This window comes from Gopherus flavomarginatus, chromosome 1 (assembly GCF_025201925.1).
Source record: "Gopherus flavomarginatus isolate rGopFla2 chromosome 1, rGopFla2.mat.asm, whole genome shotgun sequence".
In the NCBI taxonomy this organism is placed as follows: Eukaryota; Metazoa; Chordata; order Testudines; family Testudinidae; genus Gopherus; species Gopherus flavomarginatus.
In genome coordinates this window covers 88,546,660-88,574,310 of record NC_066617.1, presented here as the reverse complement: position 1 = coordinate 88,574,310, position 27,651 = coordinate 88,546,660, and the positions used below count along the sequence as shown (strand labels likewise).

Below are 27,651 nucleotides of genomic sequence, written 5' to 3'. Positions count from 1 at the left end.
GACATAGTTTTCAAGTATGTAAAAGATTGGTATAAAAAGCAGGGTGATAAATTGTTCCTCTTAATCACTGAGGACATGGCAAGAAGTAATGGGTTTATATTGCAGCAAGGGAGATTTAGATTAGACATTAGGAAAGAATTCCTAACTGTAAGGATAATTAAGCACTGGAACAAGTTACCTAGGGAAGGTATGGGATCTCTGTCATTGATGGGTTTTAAGAACAGATTAGACAAACACCAATCAAAGATAGTATAGATAATACTTAGTCTGGCCTCAGTGCAGGGGACTGCACTAGATGACCTACCGAGGTCCCTTCCAGTCCTATATTTCTATGATTCTAATAGCTATTAGCCAAGATTGTCAGGGATATAACTTCATGCTCTGGGTGTCCCTAAACCACTAGCTGACAGAAGGTGGGACTGGATGACAGGAGATGGATCATTCGATAATTGCCCTATTCTGTTCATGTTCTCTGAAGCATCTGACATAGGCCAGTGTTGGAAAACAGGATGCTGGGCTAGATGGACCACTGGTCTGACCCAGTATGGCCGTTCTTATGTTCTGAAGTACTGGACACAGCTAGGGGGTCAACAGATTTTTCTGTTGGTCTGTCTGTTTGGAATCATGAGACAGGAAGGTACAAATCTGAATGATCTGAAACAACTGTTGTACTCACTAAAAGTAATGGAGCATAAACACTGATTGTGTGAAATGCAAGACCATTGGGGAGAGAGAGATGCTATAGATCAGAGTTTCTCAATCCAGATTTGGGTTGCCCGAATGGGTCAGAGTTGCATGGGAGATCTGCGAGGAGGTGAGGCAAAAAGCGTGGCATGTTCTGCCCCCATGGGGGTGAGGGGTTCATGGGGGAGGATTGAACAGTCCAACTTGCACTCATCCTGCCACACTGGCTTCTGCTGCTCTACTCCCATGGGACTGGTTGGGCTCAGCTCCCCACACTAGGTATTGTGAGCAGTGCATGGAGTCTCAGCATCACTCACTTTGGTCCAGCTGCCCCTCCATCATGATGTTGGAGGTCTGGCTGGGCCAAACTTGAGTGAGGAATGTTGTGACCCCATGTGCCAGGTCTCAATACCATTCACACATGCACAGCCAGCCCCCTGTTAGTGGGAGGGAGGCCTGAGCCAAAGCCAACCATTGCTGTGACCCTGGAGGTTGCAACACCTGGACCAGGAAGTGGAGTCAAGGCCAGCCAGCCAGTCCTGTGGGAGAGGAGCTGCAGGAGCCCCTGATGTAGGGTTGCCAAGCGTCCAGTTTTTTACTTGAATGCCCAGTCAAAAAGGGACCCTGGTGGCTCCAGTCAGCACAGCTGACCAAGCCACTAAAAGTCCGGTCAGCGATGCAAAGGAGCTAAGGCAGGATCCCTGCCCAACCTGGCTTTGCGCGGCTCCCAGAAGCAGCAGCCATGTCCAGCTCGTAGGCGAAGCGGTGGCCAGGGAGGCTCCGTGTGCTGCCCTTGCCCCAAGTGCCAGCTCTGCAGCTGGGAACTGCAGCCAATGGGAGCAGCACCTGCAGGTGCAAGCAGTGCACACCACGCAGAGCCACCTAGCCACCCCTGTGCCTAGGAGCTGGACATGGCAGCCACTTCCAGAAGCGATGCAAAGTCAGGGCAGGCAGGAAGCCTGCCTTAGCCCCGCTGCACTGCCACTCAGGAACCACCTGATGTAAGCACTGATCCGCTGGAGCCCACTCCCTGAACTCCCTCCCACACCCTAACTCCCTGCCCATGGTCATAACCCCCTCCCGCACCCTAACTCCCCCTAGAGTCTACACCCCAACCCCATGCTCCAGCCCTAAGCCCCCTCCCAGAGCCCACATCCTGCACTCCCTCTGACACCCCAACTCCCTGCCCCAGTCCTGAGCCCCCCTCCAGGATCCCAAACCCCTCATCCCTGGCCCCACCCCAGAGCCCACACCCCAATCCCTTGCCCCAGCCCTGAGCCCACTCCTGCACTCTGAACCCCTTGGCCCCAGCCCTGATCACACACCCCCAGCCAGAGCCCTCACCCCTTCTCACACCCCAATCCCCTGCCCCAGCCCAGAGCCCCCTTCTGCATCGTGAACCCCTTATTTATGACCCCACTCTGGAGCCCACACCCCCTGCCAGAGCCCTCACCCTCTCCCACACCCTAACCCTTTACCCCAGAACAATGAAAGTAAGTGAGCATTGGGGAGAGCAAGCAATAGAGGGAGAGGGGACGGAGTGAGTGGAGAATGGGGCCTCCGAGAAAGGGTGGAGCAGGGCAGGGTCTCGGGGAAGGGGTGGGGCAAGGGTGTTCAGTTTTGTGCAATTAGAAAGTTGTCAACCCTACCCTGGTTTGCCACTGCTATGGTATACGAGATGTACTCATTTAGTATTTCTTATGTTAATTTGTATATTATATATTGTGGATAAGAAATATTTAGTGAGCCAGATGTACTTTGCAGTAAAGTTAGTTACTGGGTCGTGACAGACCATCAAGGTTTACAAATGAAGGTCCCGAGTATCCAGAGCTGGGGCATGAGCAGTCAGGCCTCATGGTCGGAGCTGGAGTCAGGAACCAGGCAAGGAGTAGGACTGGAGCAGACCAGAGCAGGAAAGGAGCAAGTTTGGGGTGCCCAGGCAGACACAGGAGCAATTGTAGCTGCAGATGTAAGCTTGGAGCAGCCAGTCACCTGCTACTGCTGCTAAGCTTCAAAGCAGGCCAGCTGGCTCCCCTCCATCAATCAGGTAGTTCTGTTGTAGCTCAACTATTGATTAATCTACCTGGAGGCTGAGCTAATTAGTCCCAGGCTCAGCTGCAGGCCCTTATTCCTGACAGTACCCCCACCTCAGTGGTGCCTTCTGAGGGTTCGCAGGTGTCTGGTTTTCCACTGGAACACCTCGTCGAAAAGGGATCATGGAGGCTCTGGTCTGCAATGTTGACCAAGCTGTTAAAAGTCTGGTTGGCGGGGCTGGCAGGCTCCCTACTTGCCTCCATGTGGCTCCCAGAAGGGGCTGGCATGTCCCCACTCTGACTCCTAGGCACAGGGGCGGCCAGGGGGGCTCCAGGCACTGCTGCCGCCCCAAGCACCAACTCCACAGCTCCCATTGGCCGGGAGCCATGGCCAATGGGAGTTGTGGGGGCAGCGCCTGCAGATGGTGGCAGCGTAGAGCCCCCTGGCCCATCCACCTAGGAGCCAGAGGGACATGTCACCACTTCTGGGAGCTGCCCAAGGTAAGCGCTGCCTGGAGCTTGCACCCCCTCCCATACCCCAAACCTCAGCTTTGAGTCCCCTCCTGCACCCAAACTCCCTCCCAGAGCCCGTACCCCCTCCTGCACTCTAAACCCCTCATCCCCAGCCCAGATCCCCCTCATGCACCCCAAACCTCTCATCTCCAGCCCCACCCACCATCTGGAGCCCTCACTCCCTCCTGCACCCCAAGCCCCTACACCAGCCTAGAACTTCTTCCTGCACCCCAAACCCCTCATTTATTGCCCCAGCCCAGAACCTGCAATGCCAGCCCAGAGCCCATACCCCCTCCCACACCCCAAACCCCTGCCTCAGCCCAGAGCCCCCTTTCACACTCTGCATCCTTTGGCCCCGGCCCGGAGGCCCCTCCTACACCTCAAATCTCTAATCCCAGCCCCACCCCAGAGCCCGCACCCCCAGCCAGAGCCTGCACCACCCCAGAGCCCCTTCCCGCACCCTGAGCCCCTCATTTCTGGTCCCACCCTGGAGCCCACACCCCTAGGCAGAGCCCTCACCCTCTCTCACTCCCCAACCCCTTGCCCCAGCCCGGTGAAATGAGCAAGTAAATGAGGGTGGGAGAGAGCACCAGAGAGGAGGGATGGAGTGAATGGGGGCGGGACCTCAGGGAAGGGACAGAGCAGGAGGTGGGGCAAAGGTGTTCAGTTTAGTGCTAATAGAAAGTTGGCAACCCTATGCTTTCTAGAGGCACTTGGGCCTGTCTGCTCAAAGTGAATATGGTGGAAGTCCTGCAGCAGGTCCAGTGCATGGATATTCTCCACAGGTTTGGTCATCTGGCCTATGCCCTTCTCAGTTCACTAGGTACAGGAGCTTACCTTGAACTTGCTGGGAGTCAAGGATTTTCCAGATCAGTGTTCCTCTTGCTGAGGAGATTGTAGGAGGGTGGTAGGTTGGAACATGCTCAGAACACATTCTCTGTATATGTCTTGAGGAGGGAGATATGGAATACTGGATGAATCTTCAGTGACTTGGGTAGTTGCAGCTTAAATGTTACCAGGCTGATTTGATCCAGGATTGACAATTGGCCCATGTACTGGTGCTCCAATGTGGCTGATGGGTGGGATGATGTGAGGTTCTGGTTGATAGCCAGACCTTATCCCCTATGGCAAGGTTGGGGATGGCATGGCGGTCCTGGTTGGCATTGTGCTTATTTTGCTTCTTTAGCAGTCTGTAAATGTTCCCTGAGGTCTTGTTGCACTTGGTGCAGGCAGCTAACCAGAGCTGCCACTGCAGGTACTGGGAGACTCACTGAACACACAGCTGGGTAAAAGTGTTGATGGAAGTCATAACTGGCGCAGAATGAGCACTTGTATGGAGGTGCAGGTTGAATTATTGTATGCACACTCTGTGTAGGGTAGCAGAGACCCGGTCATCTTGATGGTAATTCAGGAAGAACCAAAGATTATGCTCCAGATCTGATTGATCCATTCCATCTGCCCGTTAATCTGAGGTTGGTACGCTGATGAGATAAATGGCTCTGCACTAAAGAGCTTAAAAAATTCACTCCAAAAGTGGGAGATGAACTGTGGACCTTGGTCTGACATGATAACAGATGACAAGCTGTGGAACCGGAAGACTTTTTTCCCCAAAAGAGACACACTGTTTCCTGGCCAGTAGGAATTGCGCAGCAAGAAAGTGTGCCATCTTGCTCAGGAGGTCAACCATGAACAGCACCACCATGCACCCATGAGAGTAGCACAGCTCCACATCGGGGATCAAGGCTGGGGCAATGGTTGGAGTAGACAGGGTAGCTTCAAGCACTGGTTCTTGGTCCAAGCACTAAGGTCACAGGATTTTACATAGCTCTTGACATAATAGCTCAGACCTGGCTACCGGAAGATCTGTGAAATCAAGGCCAACAGTTTAGACTGGCCAAAGTGCCTGGTGAGCAGCATGTCATGGTACAGTTTTAAAATCTGGAGTGTAGGCTGACCTTCTGGGGCATAAATTTGCTCCATGTGGCAGCTGGAACTCTGAGTCAGCCTGGGTGTCCACACTACCCAAGGTCTAATGGATGTGGATGGCGAACAGATCATGAGGCAATAGAGACAGAATGGAGGATGTCAGGGTACTGACCACTGTTCTATTTACAAAGTTGGATGATTTGAGCACTGTAGAAAAGGTTCTGTGCCAGGCTCAACCTACCTCTTCATTCTTTGTGGGACAGCACATCCACCCTTCTGTTCCTAATCCTGGGACAGTAGGACACTATGAAGTTGAATTGAGCAAAAAAGGGAGGGACTAGTGGATCTGGTGCTGCTTGAGTGTTTGGTTGTATGGAAACACTCCAGGTTCTTGTGGTGTATAAGGACCTGAACCAGGCCCCTTCAAAGAGATGATGCCACTATATGAATGCTGCCTTGATTGCTAACACTTCTGTGTCCCTAACGTTGTAGGTTTATTCCTGTAAACTAACCTCTGCAGAAAGAAAATCACATGGGTGGAGCTGATTATGGGGTTCTATATGTTGCAATAACACAGTCCCAATGGCAAAGTTTGATGCACTGGCTTCTACAGTAAAGAGCTGGGTAGGATCTCGGACAAGGATGGGTGCTGAAGTGAACGCCTTTTTCAGTTGCTCAAAAGTGGACTGGGCCTCTGAGGATCAAATGAATTGGGTTCCATTCCCAATGGTGGAAGGATGGAATGAACCTTTTTCATCAGCATAGACAACTTGTTCCTCATAAGTCAGCTGAATTGCTGATAGAATGGGGTTTCTCCAGAACTTTCATGAGGTGTATGCTGAATATCATAGATCGTGACTCAATGCAATAGGGAAGGGTACATCCCGATGTTCCTCCAGTATGCTAGCCAAATGCTTCTTCAGAGTCCCATGCAGTTCCTTGGGAGATGGTACACAGCAGATTTATAATGTACTGTACCAATATTTGTCAGTCTTTACACTCTCTTGATACAGAAGAAGTCCCATTATTGGAAACAAGACTCTCTGGTAGGCCACAAAGTGCAAATACAGTGGTTAGACAAGAAATGGCCTCCTTTGAGGTGCCTTGTGAAATCATGAATGTAAAGGGGTAATGTGATTAATAGTCTGTAACAGTCAACAGTGTGCAGCTATGCAGTGCAATTTAGGAGGCAGTAATATCCACTGCAGTTCTCTGCAATGATCTGTCTAAGGGTGCTGAAACTTGGGACACTGGGATGCAGAAGCACCCTCTGGCTTGAAGCGGTTTCCATCATATACAGGGTTTACAGTTTTGTTCAATGGCTTTCAGCATCCCCATTATAAAAATTGTTCCAATGCCACTGCTATAATTACCGGTTCCTAAGGGGCCAGAGGAGCAGCAGTACTATGCATTGTGCAGGCTGAGCATGCCTTCACATGACACTCAAAGTCTGAGTTCAGCCCTGGCCACCAAGCATAACCACACAGAAGTTCCTTCATCCTCATAACTCCCAAATATCCTTCATGAACCACATCAAGGACTGCTTGTCGCAACACTGCTGGAACAATCAAACAGGCTCATCTGCATAAGATACAGTGAGCAGCACAATTCTTCACCGTGAACTCAGAATAAATTTTGTAGAATATAGGCAAGGTAATTTAAGGACTGGGTCCATCCAACCTTCCTGCACAGCACGTATCACCTTGCACAGTTGAGCATCTTGAAAAGTGCTGACAGTGGTCCACCCTAAATCATTCAACCCATCTTACAGTAAAAAAGTATATGGTGTGATCTGCGGTGCTGCATATGAGGGCTCCAACCTAGCAGAACTTCTTAAAAGAACATCAAGAAATAAATTACGTCTTCTTTTGATATGCGCCAAATTAGTCATACTGCTGCAGCTGAATAATCCACCGCTGCAGCCTCACACTCAAAAGATCAATGGCTTTATGATAGATACCCAGATTAGGCAAATGGTCAGTCTTTAAGGTAAAATGTCATCCCCTAAGTAGACTTTGAAGCATACAATAACAAAAACTATTGCCAAGAACTCTAGCTCAATCTGGGAATATTTTGCTTCCATCAGAGTGAGAGTACAGGATGCAAATATAACCAGCTGTTCAGAGCAGAACTGTGCCCAGACTTCAATTGCATACAACAAGTTGAAACACTATGGGCTTCCATGGATCAAAATAAGCATGGGATTGGATCCAATGGCGCGCTTGATGCAAGATTTGAAAAGCCTGGTTTGCCTCTTTGGTCCAAGCCAACTGTCCCTGGCTCTTGTTTAAATCCCACAGTGGCTTGGCAAAAATACCAAAATGGGGCAGAGCACGGCCATCTATGTATTGAGCTAGGTCAAGGAATACACGTAAATCAATATGATCAGGGAGAACCAGTAATGAAGCAACAGCTTTAGCCATTCAGGTGTCCAGTTTCACACCATCAGCCGACAGAGAAAACCTTAGAAACTCTACAGCATCTTTTACAAAACTGCACTTGGCCACATTCAACTTTATGCCAGCTTGTTGGAGTTGGGTTACCACCTGGGCCAGAATAATATTATGCTTACGAAGGGTTTTAGCAAAGATGAGCATGTCATCCAAATAGCTACATGCACCTGGATATTTTCCATTATCTGACCGACCACCTTCTGAAATACCTCAGGAGCAGAGACTAAACCAAAAGGAGTTGTTGACAGCAGTACCTCCCAAATTGTGTGCTGAAAGTCAGTAATACCTGTGGCTGAAAGTTAGCAACTCTCTCTCAATAACTGGATGGGTAATCCAATAGAAAAAAATCAGAGATTCACTTACCAGCATGTCACATCTTCGAAGCCTGCTTATGTTTCACATTTATTAAGTGCCCTAAATGCTGTGCACAGCTGAATGTCACCATTCTTCTTGCATACAATCATCCTGGGTGAGGGCCAATATGTAGGCTCTTCCACCTTCCAAAGGATACCATTATCTTTCATGCCCTGCAGTTCTGCTCAGATCTTGTCCACAAGAGGTATGCAAGTGGTGCAAAGGGCTTGGTGTTCTAATCCAACTAAGGAGAATATGTGTATCCTGTGGGCAGAACACCATCACCATTAAACAAATCATGGTGTCTCTGAATGATATGTTGGCTATCCCATTCTAATCTAACCAACATAACCACACCTGATGTGTCCTGTGCAAATTCATACATAATACCAAGATGTAAGCACAGATCATAGGACAATAATGGAACTGCATGTGCAGCCGCACCTTTTAACAATGTAAAACTTTGCAGTCAAGGCTATACCTTTTGTAAAGCACAGAGCATAAAGCTTCACCCACTATCTGCAAAGCTCACAAATTCCAAGCTTTTATAACCACTGTAGTCAGGCAAATGTCCAGATTAGGAACTAATCCACAGGGGATAAGGTTAACTTCAGTACTTGTAGCCACCATGCAGTTCAGTGATGTACTATTCATTTCTACAATACAGGACACCAGTTCCAGCGCCTGGCCGCAGAAGAAGATTGTATTAAAGGCTACATCAAGGGCTGTGGTAAAGGTGGTCTCATGCAGCTCCACATTCACAGTATGCGCTTCAGGCCTCCCCTTATTGTGAACCAGTGTGCTGCAGCACACTTATTTAAAGTGTCCTTCCTTTCCACAGCCTGGCACTTAACAGTTCTAGCTGGGCAAGTAGGGAAATTGATCTGTACTGCCACAGTGGAAACAGTGCAGAGCTGGCAATTTTCGCTGGTTAGGCCATGGAGTTTCATATGACTCTGGGTGCTGGAAGGAGAAGGAGAAGGAGCAGCTGACTGCTTATCTCATCCTTAGCTGCCAAGGCACCAAAAGTTAGCCTTCTAGTATCTTCCATGAGTAACCATTCGCCTAGGTGGTCATTGGCTATGCCATTTGCCTATAAAAAAACATCAGAACGTCCCCAAGTTCACAGTCCCAGGGTAGCAACGGCAGGACTCTGGCAGTGATATAAAGGGCCAGGGACTATGCTGGGGTAGCAGTGGCCAGAGTCCCGGGCCCTTTAAATTGCCCCTGAGCCCTGGGGCTCCCAGCCACCTCTGCAGCTGGGAGCTCCGGGAGTGATTTAAAGGCCCCGGGACTCCCAGCCGCAGCCAGAGCCCCTGGGCCTTTAAATCTTGAGCCAGGGAGGGCAAATGGCCTGTATCAGGTGGTGTGATTGCTGTAGAATGCTGTGCAAAAGAGAAGGGGACAACACAGATATTTGGCTTGTGGATACAGAGGGCACACCTGCCAATGGCACTTGGAGGTAGCATGTGGCAGGCTTATGCATTTATTAAAGTAAAGGCACTGCATTAGCCCACTCATTTTCCATTTGGTGGCTTCTATGGGGTCCACTTTCCAGTGCGTTATGCAATCTTTCCTTTTATTCCCTCCACTGTACAATGGTGTTCCAACAGTGACATTACCAGTACTACAATGCGCCCCTCCTCCTGGTGCTATCATGGTAGATTATGCTGCAGTTAGTTTCCTCCTCTTTCTTGGCCCCCTCCTGCTCTCGTGCCCACTTCTCTCTCTTTCTATAATCTACTTGCTGGCTGCTACCCTTCAGAACTATGCAGTGTAGTTGTAGCCCTGTTGGTTCCAGGGTATTAGAGAGATAAGGTGGGTGAGGTAATATCTTTTATTGGACCAACTTCTGTTGGTGAGAGAGACAAGCTTTTGAGCCACACAGAGCTCCAGAACTGTAACTCGCATATGGTGCTGTCTTCTGACCTCTGTACAGCTGTATTCCCTGGTTCCAGGATGGTGCATGCTGCTCCATGCCTAAATTAAAGCAGATATTTCCTGACTTTTGAGCATTTAATGGAGCAACCTTTTAAGAGTGGCTGTAATCCAAAAAGTGACTATGGAAAATGGTACCATCCTACCTGACCAGATAAGTTCTCTGTGCTTACTCAGTCTTATTTGCTGACCAGCATAAGACTTCATTCTTTTTTGCTTGGTTTGGTTTTGGTTTATTTTACGTTTGCTAACCCTGCATACCAGCACAACTGAGAGACAGTGAGCTGGATTCTATTAAATTGAAAGACTGGGAACTGGGGCTAAGTCTTCCTATGAGCGTGTACAGTGTCTAGCATATTTGAGGAATACTGCACTATAACAAAATAAAAATAGTAATCCTTCTTATGCATCATCAATAGAATTGTTTACTAAGTGCCATCCAGTTATATTTGTGCAAACCTATTAACAATAATTTAAATGAAATCTGACTGGCTGATGAAAATTCCAATCCTTAAATTATATCAGTACATAGGTGTTGGAACTAAGGGTGCTGGGAGTGGCTGCTGGAACTCCACTCCCCCCCCCCCAAGTGGTTTCCATCATATACAGGGTTTACAATTTGGTTCAATGATTCGCCGCACCCCAACTATACAAACTGTTTCATCACTCCTGTACCCTCATCCTCAGTTAAATATGTCACTGTGACTTTCCACATATTTTTCAGTTTATTTTTTTTAATTTGGCAGGTTCTAGCAGTAGACTTTTTAAATCATTTCAGGGATAGTAACTTACTGAAGTTGATTCCTTAAGTATTTTAAAAATAGAGAGTGCTTGTGATCCAAACCATCCACTTTAGTTCGTTGCTGCTTTTCCCAAGTTTGGGGACTATTTAAGCTTGATCTCTATGATCCACTTACGTTGAAGTGGGTGGGGTGTCATAATAAATGGAATCAATCTGTCATTTATTAAACACAACAACTGCATACAGACTCAAACAAACAGATATCCACACAACTTGAAATCCAGTTTTGTCTCCTTTGTTTACCAAGAACCTGTCTGGAAATCTAAACAGTACATAGAGACATCAAGTGTTTAATAATCACTTCAAGTAAATATATTATTACAGAGAGATTCCAGGAGAGGCTGCTCTTGGGCTGGACTTTTCCCCTTCTGGATGTCCTCCGCTGCCGCCTAGTACTCTTGGAATTAATTAAGTCCAGACCCAACACTAACTACATATCCCTCTGATATTTCCACTTTATATGACTTTTGCAGGACATTGATTTCAAAAGATGCCACTCCCTGTACAGGACTGAGTGTCTCAGTCCTATACAGGGAATGGTATCTTTTAAAATCAGTCTGGATCAACTACACAGTTAAAGAAATGAGTATTGAAAATACAGCCTGATGTTAAAAAAACAAACAAACCACTTTTCTTGATTCTGTACAATTAAAAAGTCTTCCTCTTTTTTATTTCAAGTCTGTCTCTGTCACTTCAACTGAAACAAGCAGTCACTCCTGTTACCAATGTGGCCAGCAGGGTGCATATCACAGTTTGTCTAGCATATGATACCACCAATAATGTCCATTACCATGTGTGAATCAATGACAAAATCATTAGATGTGGTCCTCTTAATGTCACAGAGAAGAAAAAACACAGGGAAAACATTTCTAATTTAGGATTCTGACCTTCCTTATGCATTAAGGGCCTACCATGTACATTAATGGCAACACTCTCATTAACTTCAGTCATGCAGGATCAGGCCCCCAAATAGCAACTTTCCATGGCTAGTAGTTGCATTACTCATTAGCACCCAAAAAAGGGTGGAGGTTAAACTTTTAAATACAGAGGTGATTTTTTTTTTATTCCTGACATTTAGATCAGTTTAAAAGGAGGATCAAATTAGCCAGTGACCAAATTAAGAGAGAAACTGTAATTGAAACACTGGAAATGTTTCTTGTTTCATTGGTTTCTGGTTACTCTGACAGATTATGCAGTAGAACCATGTAAATTTCAAAAGTTTTTCCTTCCTTCCTAGAATTAATCTGCCATGATATAATTAATAGATCCTAAGACCAGAAGGAACCATTATGATCATGTAGTCTGACCTCCTGTATGCCACAGGTCATAGAGCCTCACCTGGTAATTCCTGAATCAAGTATATAACTTCTGTTTAAACTAGAGCATAACGTGTAGAGAGCTCTCCAGTCTTGATTTCAAGACTTAAAGTGATGAAAAATCCATCATGTGCTTAGGAAAGTGGTTCCAATGGTTAATCACCCTCACTGTTAGACAAATTTAGATGCAAATTTTTATCTTCAGCTTCCAACCATTTAATCTTGTTATGCCTTTTTCTGCTAAAGAGCCATCTACTATCAGAAATCTCTTCACCATGTAGCTACTTATAGCTCATTCATGAACAAGCTATTTCTTAACCTTCTCTTGGATAAACTAAGTAGATTGAGGTTCTTAAATCTCTCACTGTAAGGAATGTTTTCCAGACCTTGAATCACGCTTGTAGCTCTTTTTTGAACTCTTTCTAGTTTTCCAACATTAGTAGAATGGAATAGATCTTTGAAGAGGAAATACAAAAGTAGGATATCATTTGCCTGGACATTTGGAATGGTGTAGTGGAAGAGGACAGTTGTGTGTGCTATGTTGAGAGCTGCAGACAACACAGGTCTACAATTTTTGAGAAGTCATCTGCCTCAGAGATAAAATGTGATATTTATTATGTATTTTGATGTGCTGAATTCAAATATGACAATTAAAACAACTGATTGGCTACTGTTTCTAAGATATTTAAGTTTTTACATTTTATGTCTATGTATATTGTGTAGATAGTAGAGTTTTAATCATAAATTGTAAACCTAGGTCTTTTCATGTGTTTATGGTTGCTTTACATGATAATATTTCACCTGTCCTGTTTATGTAACACTTTAAAAATCAGCAAAAGGGTTATATAACTAAAATTTATTATGAAACAAAAGGCAAAAAACTATTATGTACATAGTTTAGTCCTATTCAGTGTCTACTTGGCGCTTCTTGGCTTGTCTCTTGTATTCATTAAATGGAGCATCTCTTGTCACTGTCCAGCAATAGTCTGCAAGCACTGATGGGCTCCATTTGCCCTGATAATCTGCCAGGAGATTCCACTGCTGTAGTCTGGAGCCCAACAGCTCTGCCTTACTCTTGGGTAGTTCCAAATCCCTGACAAGGTCATTCAGTTCACCTTGTGTTATGAGGTGTGGTTCAGAGGAGGAGGATGGGAGAAAATGTGGGTCCTGTGACATTGATGGTTCAGGACCAGAAGTTTAATCCTCTTCCTCTTCCTCGTCTGACTCAAGTGAGAATGATTCTGGTGCATCAGGAACCGGCAGTCCTTCTCCGTGGGGTACTGGGCGTATAGCTGATGGAATGTTTGGATAATGCACAGTCCACTTTTTCTTCTTTGACACACCTTTCCCAACTGGAGGCACAATGCAGAAGTAACAATTGCTGGTATGATCTGTTGGCTCTCTCCAAATCATTGGTGCTGCAAAAGGCATAGATTTCCTTTTCCTGTTCAACCATTGGCGAAGATTTGTTGCACAAGTGTTGCAGAATATGTGTGGGGCCCACCTCTTGTCCTGATCTCCAATTTTGCAGCCAAAATAAAGGAGATAGGCTTTCTTAACCATAGTGGTTATACTGCGCTTTTGTGATGCAAAAGTCACTTCACCACAAACATAGCAGAAGTTATCTGCACTGTTCACACAAGTACGAGGCATCTCTGCTCACTTTGGCTAAACAGAAATGTGTCCCTTTGCAAAATCAGACACTGACAAATAAGAGAGCACCACACTGTATGATTTCTAGAGCTGATATAGGGCAATTTGTTCATCAGAGTGATGTAAGCTTCGTTAGGAATGCATCGTCCATGACTTCTAGGAATAACTTGATGCAATTCATATCATGTATGATGCAATACCAGCTTCAGATTGCATCATTCATTGTTTTGCCTCAAAAGCAAGTACTGTCCAAACCCAGTCATAAATTTATTCATAGATCCAGTCAAAGATGTATTTTAGTCATTTCTGGTTTAAACTGAGATCCCTTCCCTTTATAACTCACTTACCCTCCGCCATTCCCAAGTCAAGGGTCATATATACTGACCCAATAGCATATCTTGAAAACTAGAGCCAATCAACAATTTTAAGCATCATTTTCGTTCTCAGTGACCCAGAATTAGTAAAGTTTGACTACATTTATTTCAGAAGCATTTTGGCTGTAGAGCAGTGCTATAGAGATGCTTTCTGGGCCTGTCATTTATGGTGGAGGATGGGGGAATATTCCTGTAGTCCACCAGCCGTGGCTTTTCACAAAATATATATTTTCCTTAAATAATTACCTTTTTAAGTTGCAATTTCTGATGTTCATTCTCAGCACAGGAGGGTTAGAAGAACCAGCGTGGAAAGCTTCTGAACAATCACTTTTTTTACTTATCTGAATCTAACCTGGCAGGTGAGCATGTGCAACTGTTATGAAATTTTTCAGCCTTTATTCTTTGCACTTTGAACTTGGATAACTTTATTTTAAAACAACTGCTCTCATATTTAGATCAACTTTCAGCTTTCCCCCTCCAAGATTAAAAAATGCTTTATAAATATCACTCCATTGATCGTAGGTTTTATAATTCTCTCATGTGTATGGGCTATCAAAATGCCCTCTGAGAGGTATCTAGTCCTGTTATAATCCATTATGGTTGTAGAACTGTACCATTTGCCTCCAAGTATTCAATTATCTCTATTTCGGTAACACAACTAGGCTGATAGCTTTTGAATACCTAATTTTCAGTGCAGATTTACATAACACAAGAGTAGGCTTCTCTTTTCCACTGCTGATGTCATTTTCTTTAATCCTCAGCTAGACTTGTGCAGTATGCATGTGTGTGTCTAGACAGGAACTCACTCTCCCATACCCACCAAGCTAATCTCTTTTGCGCTTACCACTTGATAGTCGTAGTGCTGTGCTGCAGACTGACTGTCACCTCTCTGAAAGGACTGGATCCAGACTTCTGTGTCTCATCCAGCTGGTGGCTGCTGAGGAGACAGAAGGTCCTAATGATTTCTAGTTCACACTTAGCAGAAGGGGAGGTGAAATGCGGGGGCGAGATGAAAGGAATCAAGTACAGGTGTATTATGATGAGCACTGTTTTCTGTTGTCACTCTGGTGTAGGAATAGTCATGAATGTGTGTGTGTTTAAAGAACAAGCAAGCAAATGGCTTTCAGGGCAGTGCAGTCTCCAATCCAGCCCTCCTCTCTCCTTATGTCAAATAGGCCCCAGCAGTGTTCAGGTGGGAGCCTGGAAGTGAGTTGTCTCTGCTTCATGGGCCATTTGACACAAGGGATGTAGGACTAAAGGATGGCTGAGCTGTGGGGCTGGGGCTGGGGGCAGGGAATAAGGGCTTGGAAGCAGGAGGGGGTGATTGGGAAGGGGGTTGGCTGTGGCAATGGGGTGGCTAATCTGGATAGGAGAGGGAAACTGCTGGGGCAAAATGGCTGGAGGTAGTGATGGCTGAAGGAAGGAAGTGGGTGGGAAGGATAACTGAGCTGGAGACAGATGGTTGGGAGAGCTATTGGCTGAGGGGGAAGAAGGATAATTGGTGGCAGAGGGGATGGCTGGAAGGGGGAAGGGCAGGAGGGCTAGAGAGGGAGAACAGGACTAGCTGGGCAGGAAGGGGAAGGGGAGAAGGGCTACTTGGGCTGGAGGGGGAGAACATGACTAGCTGGGGCAGGAGGGAAGAACAGGACTAGCTGGGCTGGGAGCAGGGGGCTAGCTGGGCTGGAAGGGGAGAAGGGCTAGCTGGGCTGGAGGGGGAGAACAGGACTAGCTGGGTGGGGAGAAGGGGGCTAGGTAGGCTGGAGCAGGAAAGGAGCAGGGGGTTGGCTGGGCTGGAGGGGGAAGGGGAGAAGGGCTAGCTGGGCTGGAGGGAAGAACCGGACTAGCTGGGCTAGAGGGGGAAGGGGAGAAGGGCTAGCTGGGCTGGAGCAGGGGGCTAGCAGGGCTGCAGGGAAGTACCGGGCTAGCTGGGCTGGAGGGGGAAGGGGAGAAGGGCTAGCTGGGCTGGAGCAGGGGGCTAGCTGGGCTGCAGGGAAGAACCGGACTAGCTGGGCTGGAGGGGCGAGGGGAGAAGGGCTAGCTGGGCTGGAGGGGGAAGGGGAGAAGGGCTAGCTGGGCTGGAGGGGAGAACAGGACTAGCTGGGCTGGAGGGGGAGGGGAGAAGGGCTAGCTGGGCTGGAGGGGAGAACAGGACTAGCTGGGCTGGAGGGGGGAGGGGAGAAGGGCTAGCTGGGCTGGAGGGGGAGAATAGGACTAGCTGGGCTGGAGGGGGAGGGGAGAAGGGCTAGCTGGGCTGGAGGGGAGAACAGGACTAGCTGGGCTAGAGGGGGAAGGGGAGAAGGGCTAGCTGGGCTGGAGGGGGAGAACCTGACTAGCTGGGCTGGAGGGGGGAGGGGAGAAGGGCTAGCTGGGCTGGAGGGGGAGAACAGGACTAGCTGGGCTGGAGGGGGAAGGGGAGAAGGGCTAGCTGGGCTGGAGGGGAGAACAGGACTAGCTGGGCTGGAGGGGGGAGGGGAGAAGGGCTAGCTGGGCTGGAGGGGGAGAACAGGACTAGCTGGGCTGGAGGGGGAAGGGGAGAAGGGCTAGCTGGGCTGGAGGGGAGAACAGGACTAGCTGGGCTGGAGGGGGGAGGGGAGAAGGGCTAGCTGGGCTGGAGGGGGGAGGGGAGAAGGGCTGGCTGGGCTGGAGGGGGAGAACAGGACTAGCTGGGCTGGAGGGGGGAGGGGAGAAGGGCTGGCTGGGCTGGAGGGGGAGAACAGGACTAGCTGGGCTGGAGGGGGGAGGGGAGAAGGGCTAGCTGGGCTGGAGGGGGAGAACAGGACTAGCTGGGCTGGAGGGGGGAGGGGAGAAGGGCTAGCTGGGCTGGAGGGGGAGAATAGGACTAGCTGGGCTGGAGGGGGAGGGGAGAAGGGCTAGCTGGGCTGGAGGGGGGAACAGGACTAGCTGGGCTGGAGGGGGGAGGGGAGAAGGGCTAGCTGGGCTGGAGGGGGAGAACAGGACTAGCTGGGCTGGAGGGGGGAGGGGAGAACAGGACTAGCTGGGCTGGAGGGGGGAACAGGGCTAGCTGGGCTGGAGGGGGGAGGGGAGAACAGGGCTAGCTGGGCTGGAGGGGGAGGGGAGAAGGGCTGGCTGGGCTGGAGGGGGGAACAGGACTAGCTGGGCTGGAGGGGGGAGGGGAGAAGGGCTAGCTGGGCTGGAGGGGGAGAACAGGACTAGCTGGGCGGGGCGGAGTGGTTGGAAGAAGCGCTGGTGGGAGCAGGACGGGGAGGCTGGGACTGGCCGAGTGCCCCCCCCCCCGGTCCATCTGACTGAGGAGGGCCCTGAGCACGCTCGGGTCTGAGGCGGGCGAGCCCGGGCGCCCCGGGACGCTCCCGCCAGCAGCTGGCAGTCGGAGCTGGCTGCTCGCCCCGGCCTGAGGGAGGCTGCTCCGCGGGGCACAGGGGGGCGGGGTGCGTGGCGGGCGCCGGTAGCTGCGCTGGAGGAGATGTGGCTGGGGGCGGTGTCAGCCCCCAGCCCCCTGGAGCGGCAGCCTGTCCCTTCGCGCTGGCTGGCTCCGTGCTCCCGCTGCAGTACGGCGAGGCTACAGCCCGCGGAGCCAGGGGCTGTCAACGGAGGGGAAAGCCAGCGAGGGAGGGGGCCCGGGAGCCGCAGGCACAGAGATCGGGACCAATGCAATAAAATGCACCTCCTGCAAGTTCCCCTTGGGAGGAAGCAGCCGCAGGAGGCGGCGGCGGCCGGGAAGTGAAAGGGCCGGAGAGTTCAGCGTGCCATGCTCTGCACGGGAGCAGCAGCAGCCCGGCGGGTCCCCGCGGGGAAGTGAAATGTTCTCAGCTAGGCACGCGGCTCCCCGGGGGCTGGAGGAGCCAGCAGCTGTCCCGCGATGTCACTCCCCGGGGGAGACTCGGGGGCTGGAGCCTCCCTCCTGCCCTTAGCACTCCAGTGAGTGGCGAATGAAGGACCTGCCGGGAAGGATTTGCTCAGGAGAACCTTCTTCATGTGCAGAAGAGATTCCAGGCTCCTGGTCCTCCTCCTTGATTCATGCACTTTGACCAGGAGTTTGGCCATGGAGAGCTGGATCTGGCTCATTGTACTTCTGCGCTGCTCTGCTGTAGCTGCAGGTGGGTCTTGATGTATTTTCATTCCTTCTAAACCCTCTCCCCAATCATTAACCTTAGGAAGGAATAAAGCCTGAAGCTGCTGTGGAACACAGTTTCAGACTGCGAAATCGCTTCATATTCCCTGTCTGCCTCCTTCCACAGCAGTAAATATATGTAAACCGCTGGTTAAGGGCAGTATTTAAACTGAACGATCAAAGTGTTTCTTTCTAGCCCGATTATCATTTTCAGAGCGAACAAAGAAGAGTTTTACTTGCAATGTACACCACTGTGTATATGAACAGACGCTCTTAGACTTTTCCTGTACAGGTTTCGGATCTCAATGTTCCTTAGCAGCCGCTCAAAGAAAAGATGTAACATTCGCTTTTTAAAAATGTGATCGGCTCTTTAACAAGTTCCTAAGAGAGTGTGAAAAGTCAAGTGGAGTGGGAGAGCCAGGGAAGACATCAGGAAGGCGCAGTTCGTCCAAGAGGGAAAGATGACAATGTAGCAATACTGGTTAATGCCATTAAGCTGTTTGTTTTTTTTAACTCAACCCTTTTTCTGCCTATGGATACAGGGAACAGGAGCTTCCTTAGCAGGAAAGAGAATAAGGAGCTTGGATTATTTTAGCTATAGCTGGAATGGCCTCTAAAGGGAAAAAGTGCCTCTTCCATGGTCAAAAACAGTCAGTGTTTCTGAGAAGTGTGCATTCACATCTCAGGTTCTTTTGTTTTGTTTGGGTTTTTATTGATTCCTCCCAAAGCGGTCCTCAAACAGTAAAATGTTCTAGGTTCAAGTCACCTTTCTTTCCCTTTTAACTTTCCTTTCCCGCTAGTTCCTGGACATACTATGGGCATATTTCCCAAGTCAGTTCTCATTTTGCCAGAATTGATTTTCAGGAATGCAAATTACATTCCATATGGGGTAGCTTGTCACACTGCTTCCCATCCAATACTGCAGATGCACACCAGCAGTCTTGTGTCCATCTCCTCAGCCTCAGCAGTAAGGGGAGTTTTCAATGGCTAAATACTGTAGGTACAGACTGGCTAAGCAACATCTTAGCGGGGACATGGTGACTGTCTGGAATAGTTTGGAGGTAATGAGAATGAAAGTGAAAAAAATGAATATTTAAACAGAACACCAAGAAAAGCTTCCTGACACTGAAAGTTTAGGAAACTCCACCATGTGAGACAGCCAGAATTAGACTGGGCAAAGCACCAAACAGTGCACTGTAGCTGCCCTGGTAGGCAATGGAGTGGGTGTCCTGATAAGTGTTTTCCAGCTGTAATTCCTATGCACTATCCCTTTATCACATCTGACTCAGAGGGAAAAGTCAGACACGTGCATTCTTTCTGAAGTAACTGCTACTTCAAGTTTATGCACAAGCAAAGCAGTCTAAAGATCTCAAATAAGATAAACATGCCTGGACTTTACTGACCCTTAGCACTGACACCCCACAGTGCCTCCGCTCATGTTGCTCATAGCACCTTTACCTGAATTAAAGATAAGATAGCTTTCATTCACTCCCTTTGGCTGACTTATTTATTTAGAAGCTCCTTGGTATCTGGTTAGCATATAGTACAACTGTGTACCACAAAGATTGTTCGTTACTGCTTGTTCTGAGTCTTACCAGCTAAGATCTACAAGACAATGTAGCTCTGACAATCGGGGTGTCAGTTACTATCCTTCTGGTGTAGGCACCATTACTTAAGTATTAGAGGGGAGTGAGGAAAGCAGAATTCACAATGTAGTAAATAAAGTTTTTAGTCATGCTTATTATTATCTTTAAAGTACTGTTGGCAAAACTAGCACACAGATAAAGCTTTAAACCCCTTTCCCACCCTTGCCAAATGTATTTAATATAATAAACACTTTGCACTTACAAGGATCTCAAAACACATCACAATTAGGCTTTAATATTGTGTTATATAAACTGTTTATATAATGTTTTCTTGGAGCTTTTTCAAGCCGAGGGCTGATTTTCTTTTTGAACAAACCTCATTATCAGCTTGTTATAGAAAACTCATATAATCAATTGCAAGGGTGTACATGAAATGTTACTAGGCAAGTGTGTCAACTGAAAAAATGCTTAAACAGGATGCATACGTTAGGCTTGGATATTTTACAGGTGAGTCTTGGTGTACCTTGTGTGCTCTTGTCCATTACTAAAGATTGCTGTTCAGTGATATGTACAGTATATAGGGTATGAAATAGCATATGGTTAAGCATAACCATTAAGGGGTATGGAGATGCACCTTTCTGGTAGTGGAAGAGCTGACGTGAGTTTGTGGCTGACGGTGCGAAAATCTTTATGCTCCAATCTGTCAATTTTGTGGCATTCTTGTGGTAAACAGCACTAAGCCAGAAAACTGTCATATCTCACAAATTGCAGCACTCTGCATCCATCATTCTCATTTTTTTCATTTTGAAAAAAAGCCTCCTATTATTCAAAGGTTTTGTTTTTTTCCCCAATATAAGAAGCAATGGCTTGTGAATTTCAACAGCCTGAACCTGTCCTCATAGACTCCAGTGGGAGCAGGATCCACTCCCAAATGAGGAATGAAAACTATGGGCCTGATTCAAAGCCCCTGGGAATATAGAAATAAGGCTTTGATGCTAGCAGGTGCTAACCACTTCTGAGTATCTTCAACTACCGTAGACCTTAATGGGAGTTGTGTGCTCAGAACATCATGGACAAGCTCAGACCTCTGCAGGACAGAGCCCCAAAGAGACAGGCCTACCAAAGGTCTACAGAAAGTGTTTTATTTACATTAATCCATTTGTTAATTTAAATATAATGCATGTGCATCTGAACAGTTACTGCAAGAGCCTTGGGGCAGAACTTATAGGTGAAATCCTGGCTCCATTGAAATTCCCATTGACTTTAGCAGGGCAATGATTTTAGTCCACGTTTTCCTCTACATGCTATACAATTTTGAGCACAAAGATAGCACTTGATCAATATGGATACTCATTAAAAATCATATTGGAGTCCTGACTAAGAACTGATATATTTATTTCTTCACAAGAGTCCTTTCTATTAGAGGCAGTAATTTGAAATGTAATGGTGGAGGGTGCTACAGTAAACATTCAGCTGTTTAACAGGTAACTTCACTACAATAATGTAGCTAAAGAATCCAAGAAAGCAACCAACACATGAAGTCAGCCCATGGTAGGCCTAACTGACAGGGCTGGCTCCAGGCACCAGTGAAGGAAGCAGGTGCTTGGGGCTGCCAATAGAAAGGGGCGGCATGTCTGGGTCTTCAGTAGCAATTTGGTGGCAGGTCCTGCAGTCCCACTCGGAGGGAAGGACCGGCTGCCGAATTGCCACTGAAGCATAAAGTGGCGTGGTAGAGCTGCCACCTAAGTGCCACCAGTCGCAGCTTTATCGTTATTTTTTTTCTTCACTGCTTGGGACGGCAAAAAAGCTGGAGCTGACCCTGCTAACTGTTAACGCACATGGTAAAATACTTACTTCCCTATCTCTCAAGAGAGCTGTGTCGATTAGTTTATGTTTGGTCAGTACTTTGAACAGGGATAAGTGTTGTTCTGTAAATTTTGCAGTTGTATTTATTCACTGTTATGGGCATAAATGTATTTTGTAAATTTGAGCTGAGATTGTCTTATTTTAGTTCTTGCCTGCAACTGTCCTTTTTAATGCACTTAATTTCTTATCCCTGTAGGGGATTCATTATTTCACAGAGTATTTTGATCATTAAAATCTTTCCAAGATATTTGTAGCCAATGTCCATTTGTAAGTGCTTTATAAACAATGTTCCGCAGCTTTTCTAAGTAATCTGTATAAAAAACCTGCATAGACCCTTGGTATTAGAAATGGGGGGAGGGAAAATCTATCAGATCATTAAATCTACCCCTCTGCTAATGCAGGATAGAACTCCAGTGCAACTGCTATATACCAAAGCTGAATAACAAAAATAGCCCCCAGATAAAGGATGTATTGGATATTAAACCAAAATGACTCTTGAACTTAGCAAGAAGACCAAGAAGAAACCATAATTGTTAGTGCATAAAGCTTATTGTGTATGTTTGGCCCAGTGATAAAGAACACATTATGCACCTCAGATGTTTTGGCATGCTCATTTTCAAGTCATCATAGCTGTTTTGTTTATTTTTTTTAAGTTAAATGGCTATGGGTCATAAAATACAATCTAGTTCCTGACTGCCTGTCAGCTTCATTAATAGGTGGAAAGTTTATAATAAAAATTACTAAACCATGACTGTAACTTTGCTAAAGATTTCATACTGAACCCCTGTGGTGATTTTATTTTCTGTGTAGACACTGTAATTGCATGAGTTTTAAATCAACAAGACTTCTAGGCAAACCTGAACAAAAACCACGTAGACTAAATTACAGGGCAACTTGCCAGCACCATTTCAACAGTGGAATTTTTTCTTTACACACCATTAGTAACAAACTTCCAAAATATGAACCAGTGTACCGGCTAAATCCTGACCTCTGCAGCACCTGGGGTGGGGATGCTTCAGTTTTCCTACTATGCAAACAACCTCCAGGCTCAGAAGGAATATTGAAGCACCTTGCTTGAATAGCCCTCCACAACGCGCCTCACTGTCTCCTACCCAAAACTCAGCTACCTCATCTGCCCAGTAAACTCTAGCACCACCCAACTTCCACGCTACTTACTGCTTTCTTCATGGCCTCCTCCCTGTCCTGTGACGGGATGGGTGTCTTTCTGGGGTCTTGAGGAGAGGGATTGTATGGCCATACCCTGAAATATGTATCTTTGTGGGTATTCAGAGAGGGTCACTGCCCCACTTCAAATCCTCAGTGTTTTCTGGGGTAGCTCAGGAAGCAGCTTGGTTCCCCCTAACACAGAGTAGCAAGAGAAGGGAATATTCCCTTTCCCCACTGATGTGGCTGCCATACCAGAGAGTGCTCCATAATGCTTATTGTGGTAGCTAAAAAACCCTCAAGGTTCCCTAGAAACTACCCAATAGGACTTTTTCCTGCATGTGGTTTCCAGGGAACCCTTGAGCGTTCCTTGTCTACCACACTAAACCTTAGGGGGCATCCACTGCCCCTGGGCTTAATGTAGCATCCACTGTAGAGGGAGAAGGAGCTAGGCTGAGGCAAAGGGGATATAGGGCTGTTGTAAGCGCCCCTCAGTGGAGCATTTTGGGACCAGGAGGAAGTATGGCTGGGGCAGGCCTGTGCTCCAGATGTTCTCTGGCTTGTAGGGGCCACTGAAACAGTTGCAGTCCTGAGGGCTGCCCTAGTCTGCAGCAGCTCCCTTCAGCCCCTGATTCTGGGCTTCTCTTCTTGATCTCTGCATTGGCCAGTGCAGGATTTAGCTACACTTGTGTGAAGGTTACACAGGGAGCTGTTTCACATGGTAACCTGAATGGTAACCATGCAGTCTTCTGAGAGCAGTGCTGTTAAAGATCAATTGCTTTAGTTTAACCTGTACTTTTCTTCACCTAGGACTGAGCAGTGTTGTCGGAGTTGGGTCCCATTGTGAAAAAGCATGCAACCCTCGAATGGGAAACCTTGCCCATGGACGAAGATTGTGGACAGATTCCACGTGTGGGCACAACTCCACTGAGTTTTACTGTTCATACAGTGAGAATGCAGACCTGACATGCAAGCGGCCCAAGTGTGACAAATGCAATGCTGCTCACGCCCATCTGGCTCACCCGCCCTCTGCAATGGCTGACTCTTCCTTCCGATTGCCTCGCACATGGTGGCAGTCAGCTGAGGATGTGCACAAGGAGAGGATCCAGCTGGATTTGGAAGCTGAGTTTTACTTTACTCACATAATCATGGTGTTTAAGTCACCAAGGCCAGCAGCCATGGTTCTGGAGCGATCCCAGGATTTTGGGAAAACATGGAAGCCTTACAAGTATTTTTCCACTAACTGTTCAGCAACTTTTGGCCTAGAGGACGATGTGACAAAGAAAGGAGCAATTTGCACTTCAAGATATTCAAGTCCCTTTCCTTGCACTGGGGGAGAGGTAAGTTCATTGGCATGTTAAAGGGATACTGTCAAGTAATGTTGGCCCTGAATTCAGTCTCTTCATAATCTTTACAACCTTTGCTCCAGAATTTATATTTCTCATCTTAAAATGCCATTGTCAACTTGAAATCTAGTTAATTTCAGGAAATGAGTTAAAAGTAGTTGCAAGTACTACACCTGTCCCCGATCCCCTCTGCCAATCTGGAGACTGGTGAGGTTGAAGGGTAGGGTATGTGTGGCTTTACTTGGGTGGTATGTGGGGTCTTTGGCTGTCCTCGGTTGTAGGGTTTATGGTCTGGGTGCCCCCTGGGGTAATCGTTCCCCTTGACAGTAGCTTTCTTGCTTTCTGCCAGTTCCATCCATTTGGCTCCAATCTCCCCCGCCTCAGCGATATCTTTGGGATTTCCATCTTGTATGTACCGTGTGATGTCTTCAGGAACACCATCCAAGAACTGCTCCATTTGTATGAGGAGGTTCAGTTCTTCCAAGGTTTGAATGTTGTTTCCTGTTATCCAGGCCTCATAGTTTTTTGCAATGTAGTAGGCGTGTTTGGGAAATGACACCTCTGGTTTCCACTTTTGGGTTCTGAAACGCCGACGGGCATGATCTGGGGTTATCCCCATCCTGTATCTGGCCTTGGTTTGAAAAAGTTTATAGTCATTCATTTGCTGCTTAGGCATTTCAGCTGCCACCTCTGCTAAAGGTCCACTGAGCTGTGACCTCAATTCTACCATGTACTGGTCTTCGGGAATGCTGTACCCAAGACAGGCTCTTTCAAAATTTTCCAAGAAGGCCTCGGTGTCATCACCTGCCTTGTAGGTGGGAAATTTCCTGTGCTGTGGAGCAATAATTGGCGCCGGGTTGTTAGGGTTGGCTGGCACATGCAGCCCAGCTTTTGCCAACTCCAGTTCATGTTTTCTCTGTTTTTCCTTCTCTTCATTCTCTTTTTGTTGTTTTTCCATTTCTTTTTGTTGTTTTTCCATTTCTCGGTGGTGGGCCGCCTCTTCTTCTTCTTGCTTCCTTCTGTGGGCCAACTCTTCTTCTGCTTGTTTCCTTCGGTAGGCCACCTCTTCTTCTTCTAGTTTTCTTTTGTGTGCTGCCTCTTTGGCTGCCTGTTCTCTTTGGTAGGCTGCCTGTTCTCTTTGGTAGGCTGCCTCTCTGATCTGTTCTTCTCTTTCTTTCATCTCCATCTCTTTTTGTTTTATTTCCAGTTGTCGCCTGTGTTCAGCTTCTTTGATTTGTCCTTCGGCCTCAATTTTTGCCTTAGAAGTCATGATTCCTGTTTTCTTGTGTTGGGGTGCCCTCCGGTGTTTATCTTCTGAACTGCAGGTTCTCTGTTGCCTCCTGAAGTCTGCCTAGCAACAGTGCCTTTAGCTAATTTTCCTTTTCTCTCTCTAGCTAATGTTCAATGAAGGGAAACCAGAAAAACCACTTTATTTGCATGCATATAAGTGCTGGTACTTGCCTCCTAATGGGAGGGCTATTGCATGACAAAAGACCCTTAACAGTCTGGTAATGGCTTCTCGCTTAACATGCAAGCCACAAACTGCCAGAGAGAGCAGAAGAAAAAAAAAATTCTCTCTGGTTCCCTTTTAAAACCAACTGTTTCTCTCTGCTAACAAGCCCTTAGCAGAGAAAAGAAAAATATAATATTCCTACTGGCTTCTGGATTCTGTCTATATCCCACCAGCTGCCACTCATATCATAACCTTAATCCCAGATTTGGACCTTAGCGTCCAAAATATGGGGGTTAGCATGAAAACCTCCAAGCTTAGTTACCAGCTTGGACCTGGTACTTGCTGCCACCACCCAAAAAATTAGAGTGTTTTGGGGCACTCTGGTCCCCCTGAAAAACCTTCCCTGGGACCCCAAGACCCAAATCCCTTGAGTCTCACAACAAAGGGAAATAATCCTTTTTCCCTTCCCCCCTCCAGGTGCTCCTGGAGAGATACACAGACACAAGCTCTGTGAAACTACACAGAGAGACTCCCCCTCTCTGTTCCCAATCCTGGAAACAAAAAGTACTTTCCTATTCCCCCAGAGGGAATGCAAAATCAGGCTAGCAATCCAACACATAGATCTCCCCTTGATTTCTTCCTCCCACCAATTCCCTGGTGAGTACAGACTCAATTTCCCTGAAGTAAAGAAAAACTCCAACAGGTCTTAAAAGAAAGCTTTATATAAAAAGAAAGAAAAATACATACAAATGTTCTCTCTGTATTAAGATGATATAATACAGGGTCGATTGCTTAAAAGAATATTGAATAAACAGCCTTATTTAAAAAGAATACAAATCAAAGCACTCCAGCACTTATATTCATGCAAATACCAAAGAAAAGAAACCATAGAACTTACTATCTGATCTCTTTGTCCTTACACTTAGAAACAGAAGACTAGAAAGTAGAAACTACTTCTCCAAAGCTCAGAGAAAGCAGGAAGACTGACAAAAGACTCAGACACACACTTCCCTCCACCCAAAGTTGAAAAAATCCGGTTTCCTGATTGGTCCTCTGGTCAGGTGCTTCAGGTGAAAGAGACATTAACCCTTAGCTATCTGTTTATGACAGGCCCTGAATTCAGTCTCTTCATAATCTTTACAACCTTTGCTCCAGAATTTATATTTCTCATCTTAAAATGCCATTGTCAACTTGAAATCTAGTTAATTTCAGGAAATGAGTTAAAAGTAGTTGCAAGTACTACACCTGTCCCCGATCCCCTCTGCCAATCTGTGTGGTTTTACAATCACGTTTTCCTACTTTTAAAAATGTTTTTCTCTCTCCAGTATCGCTTTGTGAAAGATCCACACAAGCAACAGGTGAATTGACTATACTGGAAAAATGTTGAAACTGGCATACACACAAAGATATTGTTAATTTCAGAAAGTAAACAAATGTGATGGAAGGAGAAAACAGAAAAATAATTTTCTCCATTCTCTTTCAGTTCCAGTAATTTTAAATGTTACTTGTAACAATAGGTCAAAAATTTGACATGCATCTGAGGAAGTGGGTATTCACCCACGAAAGCTCATGCTCCAAAACGTCTGTTAGTCTATAAGGTGCCACAGGATTCTTTGCTGCTTTTACAGATCCAGACTAACATGGCTACCCTCTGATACTTGACAGAAATGGGGTTATTTTTCAACTGATGGTGTCTATGTCCTTGTTAAAAACTACCACTGTTACCAACGAATTAAAGTAAAACAAACCAAAAAGAGCCACTGCTTACATTGACCCTATAATTTTCCTGTAATTCTGTGGAAGAAGGACATACTAGTTAAGTAAGAAACCCCACTCCCTCATACACGCTATGTGCATGGACACTAATATGTAAAAAAGAGGTAAACAAAAGAAAAATAGAAGGGAAAAATCACATTTGCTAAAAGAAAAATGACTATTGAAAAGAGATTACAAACAACAGCAAATAAAGAACATATAGATCTGCTACAGAAGGCACTTTTTTGCTTACACTGATAATTCAGCTAGTTTTCTGAGAGATTCCCTCTAATGAAACCCTAACACAAAAATTAAGATCTATTGTGATGCTATCTCTGGGTTTAC

At 46.7% G+C, this 27,651-nt stretch overlaps 1 protein-coding gene across 2 annotated transcripts in view; it reads left to right on the top strand.

Annotated features, from left to right (window-relative positions):
- Positions 1-17,443: 17,443 nt before the first annotated feature.
- NTN4 (netrin 4) overlaps positions 17,444-27,651 on the top strand; it is a 95,536-nt gene continuing 85,328 nt past the window's right edge. Inside the window, exons 1-2 of one of the 2 annotated variants that reach the window (XM_050935417.1) lie at positions 17,444-18,122; positions 23,563-24,092. In XM_050935417.1, the coding sequence (XP_050791374.1) occupies positions 17,999-18,122; positions 23,563-24,092 (654 nt within the window). In that variant the 5' untranslated portion in view covers positions 17,444-17,998. The remainder of the gene's footprint in view (positions 18,123-23,562; positions 24,093-27,651) is intronic. The other variant, XM_050935411.1, reaches the window with a different exon arrangement.